This window comes from Anopheles cruzii, chromosome 2, assembly GCF_943734635.1.
Source record: "Anopheles cruzii chromosome 2, idAnoCruzAS_RS32_06, whole genome shotgun sequence".
In the NCBI taxonomy this organism is placed as follows: domain Eukaryota; kingdom Metazoa; phylum Arthropoda; class Insecta; order Diptera; family Culicidae; genus Anopheles; species Anopheles cruzii.
In genome coordinates, this window is record NC_069144.1 from 41,507,307 (window position 1) to 41,529,534 (window position 22,228).

Below are 22,228 nucleotides of genomic sequence, written 5' to 3' on the forward strand. Positions count from 1 at the left end.
AAAAAAAAAATCACCGCAACAAACATCACCAACTGTCGCCGTGTGGCCAATGTGATTGCCGAAAACGTTGCCCCGTAAAGGCGCAAAAAAACGGAAAAAAATCCCAGCCCTCGGAACGTCCCCAGGAACGGGCCCAATCATTTTTCAATTACCAACCCCTCAGCGTTAAAGTGCGATGTGTTTTTTGGACCGGGCGTCGCATTATCTTATCGTAATTGCCGTTCTGTCGGCTTGGGAGCAACCCAAACCAAAAACAAAAAAGCCGAGCTGGAATGTTGGGCATTTTTGCGCGCCTCATCATCGGTCGCGGTCCTCTTGTCTTCTTGAGATGGCTGGGGCCTCACCCTTTTGGCCTTCACAAAAACCACGCTCGATGGGCCGGCCAACGAATTACCGTGACCGCGACCGCGAGCCATTCAAACACGCAACAACCCCCCTCGGTCGTGTGTGACGTTTACAACCCCTTTTCTGGGGTTGTAACGCCGAGTGGCGTGGTTCTCGTCTGGGGAGCGTGCGCGCGCACAAACACACCGGCGACAGAACGGGGCAAGATGCTCGCAGCCCCAGCAACAGCAACAACGCGTCGATTTCCTTGTTGCGTTGTTTGGGTTCGCGCGTGTGTTCGATTCCGCAATCACGTACCCAACACGCGCACTGGGGCTAGGCTAGAAGAATTAAACCTCTCACCAACAAAGCTCGGGCACCAACGCCACAGACACCTAGACGCGGAGGAAAACTACAATCGGAAATGGGGAAACAATAAATCGTCACACTTTGCGGTCTGTGAGCTGCCGCCAGACCGTCGTGTCGCGCGCGCGCCGTAACCACCGGTGGCTGAACGAATACTGAGCAGTCCGGCAAAATCACAACGCTTCGCGACGACGAGCCGCCGGTCAAACATTACACGGCACGGACGGGCGCCATCAGATGAACGTCAGGGGGGCCGTAAGCAAATATATGCTCCCCCGACGGGGAGCAACCCCAGCGCACATGTCGCGGATTCGCGGAGTGGCTTTAAAACACCAGTGCCGCTGTCTGTGTGTTCCGCCATTCTTTCCAACACACACACACACCCGGGCGGGACGCGGATTTTAGAACGGAGTCGAGTGGGTTGGTAAACAAGCGCGCAATTGGCACACCACCACTACGCGGATGCGAATCTCGCGGATTCTGCTTGCCGCGAAACTATCGCTGAGTCCCCCGAGAGTGACGCGCTTTTGGGCGAGTATTGCGCACGATCACGATCGCGAGCTATTAACGAGCGCCGGGGAATATTAGTTGTAGACCACTGGGAGCTGGGACCAAAAACTATTACCTGTCCGTGCAATAAGTTTTGAGCTTCAATAACAGATATAGCACTGCTCCTAATTTTTTTTGGTACACTCTTCATATGAACGTATGGGAAATTTCATTTCAATCTTTCACTTCATTTTTTGTTTACAAGCCATTTAATATCGACGTGTCACAGTATTTTTTACAAGGGAAAACATCAAGTATCGTGCTGTGATGGAATTTTTCGTCAACTGATCCCTATGGATGAGTCTTGGGTTGATCACCATGATCCTGCATCAAAATAAAAGGTGTTAAAGATTGGTGTGAACCTGGTTCTTCGGCTCCGAAACTAGTTTGTATCTAGAAATCGGCCAAGAAGGTCACTTTTTTAAGATGCAAAAGGAATTTTGTTCGTGGACTACTTTGTTGCGGACTTTCACTACTAAAGTGGTGAAACAATAAATTGAGAATATTATTCTAATTTTTTAGACTAGCTGAAGGAGAAAAGTCGTGAAAAAAGACCCGGTTTGCAGAAGAAACAAGTCCTTTTTTATGAGGACCGTATTATGAGAGCATTTTGAAAAAGCTCCATGAATCCATGAATTAAAGCTCGAATTATTGGAGCATCCATAGTATTAACCAGATTTGGCCCCATTGGCGACTTCCATCTGTTTCCAGACCTTAAAAAAATCATGAAAAGCGTTTTTTATCAGATGTATCGTATTTTGCAGCCCTTCCTGGACTTCATAAATTGTAATCTCGTTGGAACAAGTGTTGGAACAAGTTATGTTCAGAGAGACCATACTGAACAGTAAAGTATATTTCAAACCATAAAACTGTTGTTTTCTTACCGAAGTTCAGAACTTATTCAACATCCCAATATCTTACAATGTCCTTTGTGGTGAAAGGACATTTCACATAAACATTAATTTACTCAAGATCGTCTTGTAACCAGTTTCGATCGGTTCTTCGGGACAGTCTCCGTCGTGGCACATTTAGGTGACTATCAACTATTCGAAAAAGAAACCAACCGGAACGCACTAATTGATGCAAATTGACGAGCATTGAGAACGATCAAACCGGATGGGGTGTGTGGTGTGCAGCACGAGCAAAAATCATTCTTCTGAGGCCACCGTTTTCGTGGCACGCACATGATATTTCGACTTCGACTTCGTTCCTGTACGAGGAGACATGCTTCGCGCAGTGGGTGTTTGCATTGTGGCGTAAAAACCCGTTCTCACACCCACATCGAGTCGAGACGAAGAATACCGGAAAGTAATTCGCAGCTTCACGAAGACAGACCCGACAACAAAAAAAAAACCCGGACGCCTTTGCCGGTTGGCACCGTTCTCGGTGCCAGAAACAAAGCGAAATTCGGCGCGATTTGCATAATAAAATGCGCCGTGCCGTGCACGGTGGCGGCTCCTACGAATCTAATTGTAACCGAAAATTGGCACCTTCACCGTTTAGGGGATGGGTTTCGCCAATCGGAAGCTAAAACATTTTAATAAAACCCCACCAGCAAAATGGGGACAATCATAATCCGTCGCGACGAGATGAGCGCCACCAGTAAAACCGGTCAGTTGACCTGGACACAGATCGGTGTTAAGGTTATGTTTACACCGGTTTCGAGTTTTGTTTGGTTTGCTGGCCACCGAAGAAATAAACAAACGAACGCAGAATTGTGAAGTGAAGTTTATAGCAAGTACGTGATTATGGCACAACAACGCGAGAGACCTTTTCAGAAAACGAAAAATATTCTCTCACCACTTTTATATGCTCTCTTTCTGTTCGCTGAAGCAGGATCAGTCTCAGTATAACAGCGTTTATGGAAAGCATCAACAGAGCGAGAAAATCTCACTCCTCACCATATTTACAAAGAGATCATCATTTACTGCTCACGAAAGGAACAGAGAGCGAGAGACAAGAACACCTATTTTCGTTGTGTGCGTGACACAGTCTCCTTCGTGCGGCGAGGTTTGAACCGGCGGTTGTACGACGAGGAGAGAGCGGATCGTCCGCCTAGCACCACACTCCACGGCACCATAACGATTCTGGGGCGCTTAAAAAGCGTATCTATTCGGCAACAACTTACCTTCCGATCGGGGAACAGAAACTGCGATCGCAGCAACGAAATCGGCGTCGTGGGCTGACGATTGATGCCCATTTTTATGGTAAACACTTTCTACGGGCGCCGAACACACACAATATACTTCTCGCACAATTAGACCAAATGTTTTTCCTTTTACTTTTGCTTATTACGGCTTTCACTGGACTGGTTTAACGGGGCCTGCTGAGAAAGGAAACGTCAACTTTTAGCTGCCGCGGCCTACTGGGTGTCTGGGATCCTTTTACAGCGCGCGCTGTGCACTGAACGAAGCCGATGCCATATTTCATTCTTTTGCTCTTATGCCGTTCTGACAACTTTGCGTGCCTTTTTGCGTTGCACCGAAGGATGCAAAGCGCACCCTTCGCCCGGTGCCATGTTTTACCCGCGACGGGTGTGTCCCCGAGACGGGACACCATTCGGAGCCGGAGCCCAAACAGGGGTGCGGACGGTAATAAACCGGGGTACATTAAAACCGCCAGGAAGTTGGTCGCCAGATAAGACGCCAGACAGACACAGTCAATACCGTCGGCGACGGTAACTTTTCAATGCAAATCATCGGCTGTACTTGCGTCAATTACGGGCTTGTCTTGGCTACCGGGGCAAGGTTCGAGCAGGCCCCTCGTCGCACTTTGGCACTTGACCAAAAACCTGGGTGTGTGATGGATTGCTTTGAAATCGGTTTAACCTGCTAGAAGCAGGACGAGAGTTCTTGGGTTCGGCGACACTCACCTCACGAATGACACTGCAAATACGCAGCGACGGTGAAACAATCGTTCCGCGAATTCTGGAACCTTTTGGGACGGAAATTAGCATTATTATCGAAAAATACAATCTCCTAAGACGCAAAACTGGAAGTCCATACTAACAGGGGGTGTGTCGGGAGGCAGGGAGCGACCGAGGCAACACTGTGTCTTCGTTTTGTTTACGTTCACAAGAAACGCGGCGCGGCGTGCGTCAATGCAGTAAATTTTGCCACGGACGAACGAATTCGGGCGGCGGAAACACGAAAAAACATTAAACAGGCCTTTGATGCTCCCACATGCGGCCCCCCCATCGGGCCACAACCCATATGGTGGCAAGGTCAAGTGGCAGGGTGGTTCGAGGATTTGGCAGCACTCGACTCGATATGTTTGCCTCGCGATCCCCAAAAAACAAACTCTCGGCAGATCTCGGCTGTTGATCTCCAACATGCTGAGAGAAAACCCCCCTAAAGGGGAGGCATGTGATGTTCGGGTCTTTGTGTAAACACTGTTCTTGGCGTGGGACAGTCTTTAAGAATGATTTGAAAAAAAAGGGAATTAATAATCTCAAGAATCCCTTCATATGCTACTTTTCTAGTGCCGGCACTCGAAACCCGGAATAGGATTTTTACCACTCGTTCGGAACAGGAATTTCACAAACATAAAGACTAGTTTTTAAATAAATAAATTGGAACATGAATTATGCAACGATGCCCAGCACTGTGAACGGACCAAGATGACAACCGCGGTTGATTGCGAGGACAACGATTTAGACTACTTGCACCAAACTATAGTCACTTCTCATTCATATTATTTCATTCAACTCGGAACACTGAATATCGCCTCCAGCACTTCATCGCGTGCTGCCCTCAGCACTGATCGTGCTCATCATTCCGCGGCAACACACAAACACAAACGCACACCCAGGAACCAGAATGTGGCACATTGTCGCAGCTTCCAGCGGCACGAACGGCCAACTCCCGGCTCCGGCTCTGGCTGGCCGTTTGATCGCGATTATCACTCACATTTGACTTCTTGCGTTACTCGATGGCCAAACATGGCCCTTCCCAAACGAATTCCACCCCGGGTGATGGTAAAGAAAGCACGGCCACAAGTTCGCACAGGATCGCACTCGGAGAACGGACCAGGAACGCCGGTCGGTTGGCCTCTACATTCGCTACTTTCACTGGTGCGAATCAGGCAAAACCATAATCTGGGGGTGGGTTTCCGCAGCAGAAACCAGTTTCCGTCTCGCGTGGCGTTCGCTGAGTGACTGACCTGGCGGCGGCGGCTTGCGCTGGGTTATCATTGCGCGGCCCAACGCCGGCCGGTCCTGCGTATGCGTTGGTGTGTGCGCGAGTGTAGCGTTCCATCTCGGTCTCGCCCTGTGGTCTAATTGCGCCGGTGAGACAACATGACAACATACCCGCGATGGGCGCGCGATGCTGGCCTCGCGACACCACTACCAAGAGCGACGGTCAAGTGTCTGTCTGAACACAATCTGTGTTTCGATTCGTCTTCGAAGATCGTCCGGCACGAATGAACCCCTTCGATCACCGTTCGTAAGTTCTGAAGTTTTACAAAATTGAAACCAAAATGATAAAATCCGAAAAGAACGACCCAGATACGGGCACGCGTTTGGCGCGGAAAGTATTACGACTTCCGCTTTCCGGCTGTGAGCATCGTAAAACAGAGGTGTAAATCAAAGGTGCTAATAATGTTTACCCATCCAGCGAGTGGATCCGCGACAGGTTGAGCTATTCCAGCTGAAACACTGTCCTCGCTGGGGTTAAAAAGTTGTGCTGTAAAGGACCTTCGATGAATTTACTTTGGTATGGTATGGAACTTTTTTGAAGGTTCACGAAAATTGCAAGGAATCAGCTGGCAAGTGAAATTCAGCCGTCACACCGACACCGGTACGTCACCACTTCCCGGGGTTCATCCTTATCACGGCACGGTACACGGTGTGTTATCAACCATTACGTTTCCCGGCTCCAGGTTATAAGTGATGTAAGCGCCCCTGGTTGTGGAAATGCGTCACATGGACTCAGCAAAAAACACCCTTCACACCTTCGAAAGCTGCGGATATGAGCCATCCGCGTGAGGTGCGATCGGAATTCTCGGAACTCAAGAGAATCGCAAAATGTGTGTGGCTTCGCGATGACCGAATATGCTGGCCATCGACTTGAAGGCCCGATCCAACACAAGGAACACAAGTCACATCTTCATTTCCGTTTCAGTGTCTTTTTATTTTTTGTTATTATAATTTTACGAACGATGAATTTGAGAAGTACAACGAACGCCTGTTTTCGACGCTCCAAACCGGTGAGTCATCCAGCGCAATATCCATCGCATCGCAACATTATGCTCAGTCGGTGGATGGGAGATACCAAAAGACACAACAACCCAACTCCCGTTCGTTCGGTAAGTGGAGTACGAAAGTGAGAAGCAAAAGCTCCGGGGCACGGGCTGAGCATAGAACGCAGGCCCGGGCCTTGTGTGGGGCCGATGAGTAATACGAAGAGTTATGTCCGGTTTCTGCGTATGCGTGTTATGTTTTGGGTATCACCTTTTCACGCATCGTTTTCGTTTCATTTTATTGCCATTGTTCCGGTTCGGTTAACGGGGCCAAGTGCCTTTGCAAACCCTGCGATCGCCATCGTTTCAGATCAGATTACAGACCGTTTGGTTGGTTTGTACGCACGAGAGTAGGTGACAATCCGACTGTGTCCCATTTTCCCTCGGTCGCCCGCCCGATGCGTGAGCTAAAATCGGGCGCAAAAAGAAGCGCAGTTGTGCCCGCTATGAGCCATGCACTTTTCTACGCAGAAAATGTTGATATCACCGCTCGGAACTCGACCGGTTCGTTGATTGGGGTTGATTACCCGGAGTCACCGGAATCAGATCTGTGGATCACCTTTGGGGTGGTGTCAAAAATAATGCCCAATGACGAACACTGAGTGATCCACATACCCTAGACTGCGTGATCTGAATTGTCCTTAAGATCTTTAATTTGTGAACATTGAACACTATCGAAAACGGCCTCGGCGTCCTTTGCTCTTGGCTTATAAATAATATAAATAAAATTCTATGAGCGGCTTCAATCTTTGTTCTTAGCTAAAATTGATTGTTAAGATTACGACGAAAAGATGGAACTGGCATAGGATTCGTCATCTTATTTGTCACAAAAAGAAATAATGGTTTCTCCAAAAATTTGCTGATGCAGAGAAGCACGTAGATCGTTGCATCCCAAGAGTTGAGTCACTGGGCGCATCCATTCCAGACGGAGGAGGAAACAACGTGCTTGACAAGTCGGGACCCGGATCGGATCGCTCCAACTCCTCACGAGGATTCTGGTGAACCTTTGCTCTGTCTACTTCGGGTAGCGATCTTGCCAATACAATTTCTGTCGTGAAAGCTCTGAGTCATTCTATGAAATTGTCCCAATTATTGGTAAAACTTGGTAGCGATTGTAAGCTAAGCAAGATGATGCCTTAAGTTGGGGCAAACCCTTAAGTTGGTATTGATGTCCGTTCTAATAATAAAATAATAACGCTTTGTCTGTCTCCGTTTTTGCACATGCAGTTACTATGAACTGACTTCTCAATGCTGGCTAACTTCCTTTCATCTTAATGATCAATCAAGAGAGGTGGTGACAATATTCCTTCTTCATACCGGCGTGACGTGTGCCGGCTAGAGGCTGTTACTCCGACGACAAGTGTGTTTGCCTAATAAACGGTACTTCCGGTGGAGAAGCGGCCGCGAAACGCACCCACACCGCCCCACGGTTGCCTTACGTTCATTGATAAAAATGAATGAACCTTTCTTGAACGGGGTGGCGGAGACAAAAACCGGTGCGTGAATCATTCCGCCCCAACCGGGTGGCATTTGTGCACCATTTTCGGTTGATTGTGATTAATTCGGGTTCACTTTCGAGTGGCACCGTTGGCTTGGTCGCTATAAATCATACCGGTTCTCTGCTCGCCACCTTTGGGTCGCACTCGACGGTAACAAATTGGAACTGGAAATTGAAAGGAGCCTTGCTACCGTGCTTTGGTAGCAGGAAAAAAGAGTGCAAACCGTCACCGGGAGCGTTTTGATCGGCCATGTTTCGACACGAGACAATTAATTTGTCACGCTCATTGAAACCTGTTTTCGGGGTCCTACGGGTCTCAACATATGGGTGATCAACAATAATTGTAGAGGATCAGGATCTTAAGCGGGAGCATAATATGATAGCATCCGTTTCAGTGTCCTCAAGCTGGGGTTTTCCAATTCGCTGCTATCCGTGGTTCAATCTACCAACACGATCGTGGGGTTTTCCAGATCAGTTTGCAACTGAATCGATGGTATGTTTTTTGTGCGCTCGTGTCAATAGAGTCACGTACTCTGCAACCATCCATTCGGTGGCCGTGCCTCGGCCTTAGCCGTTTGTTGAGTAGTCACTGTGAATACTAAACCGTTCTTAGTCATTGACCAAACACTGTGCGCTAGTTAGAGGTTCGATCAATGGTACCTTCAGTCAATCGTAACAGCTCCAAGAACAGAACGGTATTTCCCGCTGGCAATTCTACAATCGTTGTCACCATTTACCCCCTTTATGAACGTCATTTTTGGAACGTTCTGAGGTGGCTCTTTTCCATAAATATAAGATCAGATCATCACGCTGGTAGATGGTGCGAAAAATAGCCAGTGACTGCCCTGGGACAAGATAAAGCTCCAGAGCAAGAGACAAACAATGCTCCATCACGATGTTTTTGATTGATTATGATGAATGTGTCACAATAATGGGCACTGCAGATAGCCAAAGATGCCCACAAGAGGCTGGTCGCTAAGATAAACGACTTTCGAAGTGGTGAAAGACCTGAAACTTTTCCTATTAATTGCTGTGGCAGTTGGGTCGAAGCAGTTGGTGTTTGAAATGTTTGGAGCAGTTCCGCCGTATAGGAAACCTACCTTTCTTGGCAACGTGAACTTGGGCCCATCGTGAAACGCGCCCTCCGACGAGCGCCGCAACCTGAACCGTTCCATTCGTGAGCGGAAGTCGACCGTCGATTTCTCTCTCGAGAGAGGGAGACTCGACCGATCAGACACGATCGCACAAAAAACGCGCCAAACAAATATTTCAAACAACACGCGGACTACACAATTGCACAACGATAGTCACACACAAACACACGAACGAAGGGAAACCCCTTTTTCAAGGTTGCGAACAACTTGGGCGCGGTAAGCCTTGAGCGCACGGTTACACGAGTGGCTCTCTCTCTCTCTCACCGTGGATCGTTCACTGTTTAACCCTTCTGGTAGTACTCGACGGGTGGATGCTGCGATCGACTGAGATTTAAATCTATCACCTTAAAGCACTCTTTCTCTCTCTCTGTCTCCCTCGTTTTTAAAATACCTTACTCTCTCGTGGTGTGTCTGATCGCCAACTGCGTGGCGTTGTGTAATAACTCGCGGCGATTCACTTCTAGCAAAGGGCTGCCGAGAGCGAGATGATTGATTGATTCGAGCAGTGCGACGCCGACTGCTCGAAACCGTAACCACGAAACTCGGTGTTGAAGACGCGAGCCAATCGAACAGATAAAAAGCACTCTTCACTCTGATGCGCTGATCCCGACGACGCGCGCTTGTTCCCATCGGGATGCCCGAAGCGCGACTGCCGGCAGCGCTACGCAGTCAGGGTCCGGTGGCCCTCTCGACTGGCCCCCCCACATATTGGGTGGGTTTCGTGGTGCCCAAGACGACGTGGGGCACGAAGGACGGGCGTTCGTTCGCAGCAGCCGCAGTCTCAGGGCCGGGTTCGGGCGGGGGATGCCCTGATTTGGAATGGCCATTTTTTCTTCTTCTCTCGTTCTCGCCATCAGCGTAAACAACAATCGCCACGGGGCAGAGTAAAAACCATTTCAAAAACTCCAGCAGCGTAAGAGAAGTTAAGATCCTCGGATCGCGCGGGTGTGCCCGGGTGAAATCAACTGTAGCGAGGCAATACGCGGAGGGGGGCTATGGAAACACGGCTCCTTCGGCCGTTTTATTATTGCAAAATGTCTTATTTCGGACGCTTCCATTCGGAGCGCAGCAGCAAAACTTTCACACCTAAACCTCCGCAGAAGGACGATCGATTTTGATGTTAGTGGGACATAACCGCCAAGCTCGCAGGCCGCTTGTAAATGGAAGTGTAAAAAAATTGTTCTCCGTCCGTGGGCTCATCTCATCTGAACGCAAATCCCTGTCACCCGAAATGGTCGATCGGGTGGGTGATTAATATCGACCCATTTGGGTGTACGGTCGTACCGTATTATTATCTTCCGGACGCTTTATCGTCCTATCGCCTGCTGCTTAATTGGTGATTAATGTCGACACATATGGTGTTTGATACGAGGTCGTACGATGCGCAGCTCTGGAATAAAGAAATAAATATAGCTGGGGGCTACTTATCAGCTGCGATCGCTTTATCGGCTTCAGGCAGCCAAAATTACTAACACGTTGTGACCAGTTTTTGGGCACAGCTTCGTAATCTACTTCCCCACCGATACTTCTAAGTCTAAAAATATAGCCTCTTCTCAGGATTCGTGTTTGCCAGCGACAGATTTGGAAGTCACTCTACTGGGGACAACATAATTCTTAGCCATCCTCTGTTTGCTGGCACAAATAATTACATCGACGCCTAATGCACTACCAGGAGCACGTGGTTTACTCACCACTTAATGCACCGATAAGTGTCGAAGCTTGTCCTAACTCAATAAAACATATTTGCATTCCATAGCGAGCGAGTCTTCTGCCAGTCTAAAGGCTACCCAAGAACGCGACGTTCTTTCTGTTTCCTTTCTTAGTTTCTTCACATTCAAGCTGCGCGGCTGCGTCGCGTGGGTGGCTGGCGTGGGGTCAATTACAAGCCTTCGACGACGAGCGCACACATCGTTCGGCGGCTAAGTACGGCGTAACCCCATTCTGCCAGCCGCCGTGAAGCATGGCGCCCGACACTCGACATATTTCTCCAGCCATCCGGCGTCCCCGATACGTCGTCGTCGTTGTGGCGGCTCCAGTGAAGGGTGTGTGCTTCAAACTGCATAATGCATCATTCACTCGCGTGGAGCCCTCGCCGGTCCGGTCCCGGCTAGGGAAACCTATTCCCTGTGCGGAATGGTGCGAGAAAACGCGGCGGTCAATCAAACCAACTCGGGTACAACCGCGAACATTGTACATGCGTTGTGAATGCCGGCGACTTTAACCTGGCAAACACTTTACTGTTAGTCTAGGAGTTGTATAAACAGAATTTCATTCATTCAAGAGACATGTTACAGTGCACAGAAATTGGGTAATATCTCTATTGGAAGCCAGCGATGTTGTGATGCGATCTACATCGTTGGACCTCAAAGAATTATTTTTTGAACAACTCATTTCGGAACATGAATTAATAGGTCCATGGATGAACTGCCTTTTAACATATTGAGCTATGTAAAGTAATATGTTTGCGATGATTCAGGAACCATTCATCACCTAAAAACTTCCTGCGATGCATTAATGCCAAATATCAATTGAAATCTTCTTCGAATTAGAATCCTAGATTTAAAGTCTTTTTAAAAGATAAAGATTTTTAAATCATCATCGTTCATTGATCAATTCCACATTGAATGTTTAAAAAGTTTCTAGAAGATTGCACGTATTTCGAACAGTCACAATAGAATCTATCAACAGATGGTGCATCAAGCTTAAGCTGAAATTCAGCTTAGTTCGAATGAAAATCAGTATTAAAACTGTTACTTATGTACTATTAAATATTTCCAATGCATTAAGAATGCTGGTCGTTGGTAGATTGAAAATCGACGAAGCGCTGCGCATACCATAGGTTATAGAAAACTTTTTGGGACAGTGCAATAGAATGTTGGGTGTTAGTTTCCGAACTACATCACTTTCAGTAAAATTGAACGAAGCTTTCCATATTTTATGCTCCATTCTCCACGCAAAACAAAAGACATTCCCAAGACGAGTTGATATATCAAATGGATCTTGGTAACCGAAGACTGTTTGCCATGTGCGCCTTGGCCACCGCAAGTGCAAACTCATTCGAATCGATGCGCAAAAGTCTACCTCCGATCGCGCCGTCTGCCAGCAAAGCTCGTCAATCACACTCCCACTCGAGTCGCGGCCAATGGGCTGATGTACGACGAACGAGCCCCACGGTTGATGGGTTGAGGGGGGCTGGGCGCTAAAAATAGTCCTCGGTCACGTTTGGGACGCACGACGCAACGGCCGAGGTCTGCTGTGCGAAACGCGCAAAACTGCAACAATGCAACGGGAACGGAAACGAAGCGCATTCTCGATGCGACGTTTGTTTTTTCCAGATTTTTACTGCTTTTCACGATAATCGTTTCGCGAGTTGTGGGAAGCACGGCTTCCGAGTGCAGCACGGGAAGGCGAATGCACCAAACCAAAGCAGTTCAGAGATCGCCCAGCTCGAGCTTCGAACGGCGCTTTTAGTGTTGCTTTCGACACGCTGGCTTTTACGAGGACTGCCCGTGGTGATGATGGTTGGACACAATCTCCATTTCCAACCCACAGCCGGGTTGGGTTATTGAGCGATTTGACCGCTTTTGGTCGCGAAGAGCCTCGTTACCAGGCGGCAGTAGCGGACGAGTTTTACGATGTTTACGATTTATGCCCACAGTTTCCTCTATATGGACCGCCGTGAAGGGAAGGATAATGGTGGTTGCAGATAATTTACTAGTAGAGTTGCTTCCATCTACTCGACGATTAAAGCCGCGGAGTAATGAGATCCCAAAGTTAATATTCTTATTAAAACTGAACGCACAAAGCACACTTCAAGGATCCAATCGGCAAATAATAGGTATAAATGAAGCAACCCTCCGGGCACCGGCGCTACGGCACATAAACGGCACGGCACTTTAGTTTTATTCGGCCATTTCCCACGGGGAGGCCACCCGGAGGCCCCTAAACGGTCTATTGGTTTTGCCAGTGTCCACCACGCGCTTTCATTAGTATCATTTGCCGGCATTAAGCAAACATTCACCGGCTTCACGCACACACGAAATGCCCGTTATCATTCGCCGCAGGGCGAGCAAATGATATGGAATTTCCTAACGAAATTATGCTTAATTCCAGTGGCAATCGCGGCGACGCGCAATTATCCTGGCGTGGCCGTGACCGTGGGCTGGCTACCGGTTGATCGTGGGCCGTGTGTCTCGCGCGCGGCCCGACCCGCCGACCGACGAAGGATATTGGTTCCCCTTCCCGCAGGGTATCCTTCCCAAGGATGCCGGCCCCCGTCGATCGATCGGAAGCGGATCGGTTCAAGATCGTTTGGGTGCTCGGAATCGATCCGGCCGACGCGACGACGACGACGGTGACGGTGTGTGCAATTATTTGTCCATTAGAGTGAGTCCGCGAGTCCGTGGGAGTGGGCCGGACCCCCGGGGGGTTGTAATTGAGAAATTATGTAAATGGTAATTAAATTCAAATTAATGTCAACAGTGTGCGGGCCTTACGAGGGGAGGCGACGAGTGTGTCGGTTGATTGAAATAAACGGAAAGGTGGCTTTGGCACTGGTTTTCTTACCTCGGACGGGAACGGGGACATGGTGCCCCCCGCGTGGTGGTAGAGGCCTGGGCTCAGGCGCATCAGGCGAGAGATGGAGGATGCGTTGCTTCCGTTGCTGCAGCTACTGGCCTGGCTGGCCGGAGTGCCCGGGCTGGTCACTTCCATCAGCTGCGTCAGGATGGGCGAGTGATCTGAGAAGCGTTAGGAATATGGATCGATTTTACTCTACAGTCACTCAAATTGATTCGCAGTGCAGAAATTTTAGACAATATTTAATTTTACCCCGTTTTATCCTGTGTTACTTGCCTGTTTAAGTAGTACATTAATTTTACATCAAAATTTTTGAATTCTTTTTTCTCTTCAAAACAGAGATAAACTAAATTTGAGGCACAGTCTAACTATGGGGAATTTGTGTGGGGCATTGATGGTTTCAGGACGGATCTACGGATTTTTTAAAACTTGTTTGTTTGTTTTTCATGTGGTTTGATCTAATTCAACATTTTAATTCTTATACACGCGTTCAGGGATACTAAATTAGCCATTGTTCGATATTTTAAGCTATTTCAACGCACAAAGTTATGCAGTCGGGATGTCAATTGCTCGGATATCCATCATAGTTACGGATTTTTAATGGATTATTACCTGCAAATACCCAAATGCTGATAAAAATCTTATCACTTATGCGTGTAAAAATACAAAGGAATATTGTAGGTTGATTTCTTCACCCAAACTCATATTATCCTAACAAGTTAACGTCTTGAGCGTCCTAACAAGTGAGGCCTCATAATTGCTTTCTTTTCACGCCATTTTCCTTGCCAAATCAATCACAACTTTCAACTTATTGTCTTTCAATCAATTTTTAATTTTACTTATTCTGAGTGGCTTTTGACGCTTACAAAGCGCCTCCAATGACATCAGTGCTCTTCTTGGTTCCGGATTAACGTTTTCGATATTTTCAATCTTAAAACTACATATTTTTTCATAATGTTCTATACCAATTCTCGGTAGCAATGTACATGAAATGCGAAATGTGCATATTGGTTTTTCTCAAATTATAGAAGGGTCTATTAGCTTTCTAATGAAATACAATGTGGGGACACTATCAGTTGGTTTAACAGAGTTGGTATAAGTTGGTTTAACAGAGCAATTTTTAGCACTCTTTCAACTTTGACTTCGTTGCAAATAATTTTCTTTCAATACAAGAATGTTGTGCCAGTCTTGTGTAAGTCCCAAGTGGACTCGAAAGTGCGACCTACACAGTATAAAGTACGGTAGTCATGCTTTGATTGTTTAATTTGATTTAATTTGATTGGCAGAAGCTATTCTATAAAATTAAAATACTTTCCGTTGATAGTAAATGGTGGGCAATATTATAACAAATCAACTAACGGTGCTTAACTTTAAAATCTACTTAATTCATAGGAGTATTTAAAATGAAAGAAATAACTAAGGAAATAAAAATTTAATGTTCTTGTTGCACTTACCGGCACTGTTGAGCTGCAGCATGGGCGACTCCATCGTGTCGAACTCCGGAAACGTCGCATGGTGCTGATGGAACTCGTTCAACCGAGGACTACCGGAGGGACCGAACGGGCCCGCTTGTCCACCGGTGCTAACCGGGGCCGTCGCTGCCTGGCGCTGCACCTGGGGCATCTCTGGCGACGTAAGGCCTCCGAACGATGCCCGGGGACTCGGGATTGACAGCTTCAGCGGGGCCTGGCGTTTGCCAGGAGGCAGTTCCGAGTTGCGGCGCGGAATCAGCGGCAGAATGAGGACATCCTCCTCGGTCGGCGTGTCGGCAGGGGGGGAAGTGCCAACTCTGGCGCTACCATTTGACAGCGTGGGTAGCCGAAGGTTCGAGAATGGACTCGCCATATTTTCACTTTCACTACGACCAGTTGCCGTCGGTCGGAAAATGCGCGACTCACGCAGTAACACTACCCGTAACACGGGCCACCAGAAGGGAATTCTTCCGTCGGCAATAGTTTATTCGCCTGCGGTGGGATTCAAACGGTAAACATGAAAACCATTTCGGAATGGATGCTGCGAGCCATGCTCGGTGGTGCCGTTTCGCGGAAAATTGACCCAGTGTTTACACGCCACCAAGAAACGATCGCGGTTGAGAGCGTTCCATTTCGTTCGGGAATCGGTTAGCTGGTGTGCGTTTGTTTAAGAAGCGTCCGGTTTATTTGCGCTTTTTTCAATAAGTCTTCATACTTTTTGAACAGAAAATTTCAATTATTTGCATAAAAATTGCAACACAAATGGACGCTGCTCATCGCTTAAAGAATCCCATTTTTTCATAACGTTCAGCTGACGAGCGGATTAACGTTACGAAGGACGTCCGTCCGTCGGATGCTAAACATTCGAACAACTTTACAAGATTGCTGACCCCACAAGACAGCAGATGCAATATTTTAACCATGTCTTTCCAATCCGACGCATCTCGGCACCAGTATTTATGCCTTGATGGAGCTCAGCTTAACCTCCGCTCATCACGTTCGGGAGTCCCATGTTCGTTTCGCTATAATTTTGCCGAAACAAAATCCGATCTCGGCGATAATAAAAAATATACACGCCCCACCGGAACCATCCGTCGATGCGCCATCACATGCGCGGGCAATATTTTATGTTCGCCCGAAGCCAAACATTCTAATCCCGACCGATTACTGGCCAGACGATGAGGAAGCCGGTCGCGGATCGCACATTTTCGTGCGTGTCCGTGCGTGGTTGCCCTTCGAAAATCTTCACTTCCTCTGACGGACCTGTCAGACAGCTAAACCTCTCAACGACGACGCGGACGTCGATGGTCCGCGTGACCTTTGGCTGGCCACGTTCCATCCCTTTTCCCGTGCGGGACGCGGAGGGGGCCAACGCAGCGAGGACTCACAGTTTGTTGTTTATTTTGGGGTCCAACATTCGGCGTGTGGGAACGCCGCCGCACATTCTCACGCGATTGGCCGCGTCGTGCGGATTTTACTTTTGTTTGTTTTATGCTAAAAATAGCGGAAAAATTACCGACCGAACCGAGCCGAGCTCCCAATATGAATGGGTGTTTTCATTCTTTTTTTTTTGGGTGATCCACGAAGGTTTGCATCTCGCAAAAGTCCAGGACCGCGTGCTCCAGCCGGTCGTTGATTCAAACGGCACTGAAGCCAAACCGGGAATCTATTTGCCAAAACGAACCGCAAAAGAACCGCCACAAGATCGTCGAAAGAGTTGGCGCACGTGCGTCAAAAAACCGGCCCAATTTCCCTTTCGATTCTGAGCTGACAGTCCGCTTCATTGCGTTAATTGGACGATGGATGGCAGTGCGGGAGACGGCCAAAATAAACAGCATCAAACGAATGGTGCTCCGTCCGGGCGCTCCGGCTAAGATAAATCAAAATTAAAATCAACCCGGGTGTAGTCCTTGGTGAATTTTAAATTTGAATACAATGAACACCAGCCGTCAGCCGTTGCTTCACTTCTCAACCGGGCCGGACCGGAGGCATTCGGTGTGTCTCGTTAATTAATGGCACGACATGCGTTTAGCGGCGGCAAACATTGGTAGCCGCCGGGGAAAACCGGAAAGTCGATCGAAAGCCCCACTTCAGGCAACCTTCAACCACCCGGCACCATGAGCTTTAATTTAGGCCAGCGCCGGCGTAAAGTGAAACATCACCAACTGTCAGCGTGGGTGAGCACTGCGCACCCCCCCGGGCCTCCTGAGCATAACGATCGCGGCCGCCTGCACCGGAAGCGTGTGGGAGGTTGGCCAAAGTGGTTAAGCGTTAGTAAAGTTCGAAGCACACCGCCTGACATTTGCCTGTTTTTATCGCCAACCCCGCCATCCCCAAACCGGACCGAGCGGGGAGCGCACGCGCCCACCATAAAACCTTCGGCCATCGGGCCATCAGCGGTAGCTCAGGCTCTGGCCGCGCACACGTTGGATGCACGTGAAACTTCACGTTCACGCTCTCCGAAGAAAGGAATACGCAAGGCACGGAAAGGCACGGGGAAAAAAAACAAAGATCACACACGGGCGGGCGCACCACAAAGAACAGAGAGAAAAACGCAAAACAAACTCCGGTCCGGAGAGGTGGCCTTCGGGGCCTCGTGGACCGCTTTTGGACCTGAGCCGGAGCCGAGTGACGCCACGTGTCACGTTCGTCGTGCGACGCACCTTGCGCACACGCACGGTCACAGCCTCGGTGTGCATCGAGTCAATCGCGAATCGATCAATCGTCGATCGTGCGCACTCATCCGCGCCGTATCCTGCGATCAGCATCACGATGTGAGAAGCAATCAACAAACCGATTTCGTCGGCCAAATTCGCGAACCTACACACACACACAAGCTAGCGCGCGCAATCTTACACACAACACGCACGTCACGATCGCGCCCGAAATGGTACTTTTATCGGCGAAGGAGTGCGAGAAAGGGATCTCAGCCGCGTCGCGTTCGCGTTGACGCGTCCGATCGCGTTCATCGATGCCGACCGAATGCGCGCGATGCAACTCGCGAACGCGAGCCAGAACCGCGCGGCGAGGCTGGCGACGATACGACACCCGAAGCACCGACGACGACGAGGACGACCGTGCGGCGATCGTCGATCGATCAAATGTTGATCCAATAATTATTAAATAAAAATACAAAAAAGTATAATTCAACACGCGTGCGATCAAAAGGATCAAACGATCAAAACTCCGTGTGGCCGGAGTGACGGACCCGAGCCGATCGCTCGGTCGTGCCGACGACCCGACGATACCTCCTCCGTTTGGCGCCATCTGTTGCGTGCGAAAACCGGCACAGGGGAAAATGAGAAAAACACGAACCCATTAAAGGAAACAGAAACAACTTTTTTTTCTGGAGACGTGCAAATTGTTTTAGAGGTGCCAAACCAGCACCAGCTTTTTGGAATGGTTAGCGATCAAATTACGGTTAAACTATCAAAGAATCGTCGGCGATCGTATCAGGGCGGAATGATATACTGTGTTGACCGACCGCGCGCGGCCTCAAATTGAACGATAAATTAGCATTTCATATGTCCTGACACACCGCACATTGGATCATATCGTCCGCGACTGGTCGACTGACCGAGACCGGACCACCGGGATGAGTTTATTGATTTAATTTGGGTGGCGCATCGTTCGCCTGGGAGCGCACTGCGAATGCCATTTGTCACCGATCGTGTCAGCGCTTCAGATGTTGCACAATTTGCCGCGCGAAATGCCGTCGGAATGGCAATGGAGTGAAATTGATTGCAGAAATGGTCTAGCCAAACCCCGCGAGCCGTGTTATACTTTGTATTGCATAATTGGTTTGGTGCTCATAATTTTACGATCGGTAGCGGAACCGTTCATCTCATCCGTTCTGTTCTATGATCTGCTTTATCGGGGTTAAAATATTCAACCCCACAGTGCTTAACATTGATGCGATGCCAGAAACACAGCGGAATTTTGCCGCAATTGGACACAATAAAGGTTCTATTTTTCTCTCCCGATCATATCAGAGTGGCGCCATCCGGGAAGCTAGATTCCGACGAGCAATAAAACGGACGGTGCAACATTATTTGCCTCGCTGGACCAATTTAGTAATTTCTCTTTAATGCTACAAACGTTAGCTAAACTATTCTCTCACAAAACCGACCGTGCTTCGGTCTCACGTGATTCGCCCTGCTGAAGCCTAGTTTTGTGACCGAGCGATCGGTGACGATCTGGTCGAACGTGACCTTACGGGGAAACCCACCGGGCCGCGGGGTGGAGATCATAAATATGTATTTAGACAGCGCGGCGAGCGGGTGCTAAATTATTGGCGACACTCAAAAGTGCAGCACTCTCGCATAGCCAGAAGTGGTGGTGAACGAACGGGGAGCGCCATCATCATCCGCGACGAATCGATAATTGTTGTGCCCACCATCCGGTGGCGGCCACCATCGATCGATTTCGGACCTCCCGATCGATCGAGTGGAGCTATGTTTACTGCCGTAGCTCCGGGCGCTTTACGCATTTACATTTTAATTACCGCGTTCGCTGGTGGCGTTGCTGAAACGATTTATTAATTTCGAATGCCTTCGGCAACGCCACGCCTGTGAATTTTTGCGCGCTGCGTCTCTATCGGGCGTTATTTCAATTCTAAGGCCATTCACTAGCCACCCCGCTGGCTGGGCGGTGAGGTTTGTCGAGAGGAAGAGAAAAGGATCTCCTTCAGCTCCGGACGGCAAGCTGGTGGTGGTGGTGGTGAGTAGAAAATCTCACAAATGATCGATTGATCTGATGCCTGTATGCTCGCTGACACCGCAAGGCACCACGCATCGGCCGATACCGGAGCCTCGTATTTCGATTGGACCGACAATTTGATTGTCACCGAAGGTTGCAGTAAGCCCTGGGCCATAATTAGCTGTCCTCGGAGATCAGCGTCGCTCGCTGCAAAATTATATCGATAGGTCCTCAATGACATTTGCTTGGGAGCGATACGATAAAATTATTTGATACTATAAAACGAAAAACGAAAATTCCTTAAAATAAAAAAAATAGTTTGAGACTGAATTATGTAGAACTAATAAAAACTCGAAAGGCCACGAAACACAGGAGTGCCTAGTCTGCCTAGAACACCCGTTTCGAACCAACGTTAACCTTGCTCGTAAAGGTTTTATATTTATTTGCAAACACTTCGATACACATTTGGTTTTTACCGCATGCCGGACCGGGCCGACCTCGGATTCGCGAAATGAGGCCACTCTCGGGGAAGTGCTTCGCACCGATATTGAGGTCAAAGTTACGGGCGCCGAGTGCGCAAAAACCGCGATAGTAAAGGGCCAATCCGTTTCGAAACTCGCTCGCGTGTAGCCCGATTTCCACCGGCTCGGCACCGGATTGGTGCGGTTCGGTGGCAAATATTTGAATTCTGCTGTCGGCACTTTTGGCGTTTGGCTTCCAAAATTTACGCTTCGCGAAATGTTTACACGCAAAACTGTGAACCGTTTTTGGCAGCACACGGGTTTTTAATGCTTCGAGCGTTTTTTTTTTGTTATGATTTGGAGTTTTCACTTTTAGTTTACTTTTTGTTCTCTCGGTTCGGTAGCTGGACTTCGGCGTTGCACGTGTTTCGGCATCAAATGATTTGTTTCTTCCCACGAGTGTCATGATCATGATTATTATGATTAGCGTAATGAAATATTTTTAAAAACATTCTTGAAGTGACATAATGTTTCCTTTTTTTCTAAAAGATTAACCACTGCGGAACGTCAGAGAACATGATAAAATCAATGATCCTTTCGAAGGTCCTTGAAATTTGCGGCTCGCCAATCGTTCAAGACGCATCCTTAGCATCTCATCGCATATTCCCATATGGTCTAGTGGCTAGGATATCTGGCTTTCACCCAGAAGGCCCGGGTTCGATTCCCGGTATGGGAAGAGAGAGACATACTTTTTCGTGTTATTGGCTCCCGATCTTACGAATCCTTTCACAGAAACAACAATACCGTAAGGCTTTTTTAAGTTCCAGGACCAATTTATGTTTTCAAATAACACAAAATTATACTTTCCACTATACTTATACTTATAGTGCAGCATTTCTTTCAAGATTTAATAGAAAAGTCGGTTTGGTTACATTTTGTACAATCACTGTCCTGTTTATGTATATATTTTCATGTGTATATACCCATTATACATATGCATGTGTTGTGATTCTCTTGAGTGGAGTGTCCAGTTTCCACTTATTTCGTATCATGTTCTGTGTGTTTCGTGTTCCGTGTTCCAAGAGTTCTCCGAACGTTGCTCTGAGTTGCTTTTTTATATGTGCTGTAATCCTTTTTCCCTCTTCCATCGCCAATTTACTCTTCACAGCTATCACCATGTGTGTCAAAATATACAAATATATACACGAGAGAGATTACTGGTTGCTTATATGCCGGTCACAGTGGTGGTCGCTTCAGATTTAACCCCGAAATCGTTGGCCTTTTCGACCAATCGGTTATCCGTTCGTTTGAAAATGCGCCTTTTGCTTTTAAGGATTAGCAACAAATTTTTAACAATTTATGTTCACAATATATTTTATTGTTGCGGTTTTCTAATACCCATGCGCCGGAGTCCGGATGCCGGACCGAGTGTGTATAGTTTATGAGTTACACACAAGGTGCCATCCCCAAATCCGGTGCCATCTTCTTCCAACACGTGCGTCTGTAAAAAAATCCTTATCCTCGTTATATGTGGTTGAGTTCTACCAATAATGTATGTATGACTATCTTTTCTTTTTAATTTTTCCCTGAACATACAGAAAGCATTGCTCGGTGCAGCCGCCGGAGCGTTCGAGCCGCATTGGCATTTTGCACGGTGCATCCTCTGGGACTCTAATTTACCAAACGTTTCTTCACGTAAACGGTTCTACACTAAGGGATGATACGCCTTGGCGTTGCGAACGAACGAGAACGCTGGAAACAATTTTTAGGAAAGGACCAGATCGTTGTTCGTTAAAGAAAACAACTCCAAACATCTCTATCTCTATGCACAGAAGTCAGAAGAATTTCGTTGGCGGTCAATTAAGCTTCCCCACGCTATTGTCACGA

At 48.1% G+C, this 22,228-nt stretch overlaps 1 protein-coding gene and 1 non-coding gene across 2 annotated transcripts in view; one reads left to right on the plus strand and one right to left on the minus strand.

Moving 5' to 3' along the window:
• The window catches only part of LOC128279081 (NAD(+) hydrolase sarm1-like), a 45,761-nt gene that overhangs the window by 17,295 nt on the left and 6,238 nt on the right, over positions 1-22,228 (minus strand). The window contains exons 3-5 of the mRNA XM_053017802.1: positions 18,391-18,449; positions 15,165-15,505; positions 13,699-13,871 (exon numbers count right to left, since the gene is read on the minus strand). Coding sequence (XP_052873762.1) covers positions 13,699-13,871; positions 15,165-15,505; positions 18,391-18,449 — 573 coding nt within the window. The remainder of the gene's footprint in view (positions 1-13,698; positions 13,872-15,164; positions 15,506-18,390; positions 18,450-22,228) is intronic.
• On the plus strand, positions 21,006-21,077 carry Trnae-uuc (transfer RNA glutamic acid (anticodon UUC)). Its single transcript has one exon. It is a non-coding gene; the product is annotated as a tRNA-Glu (tRNA).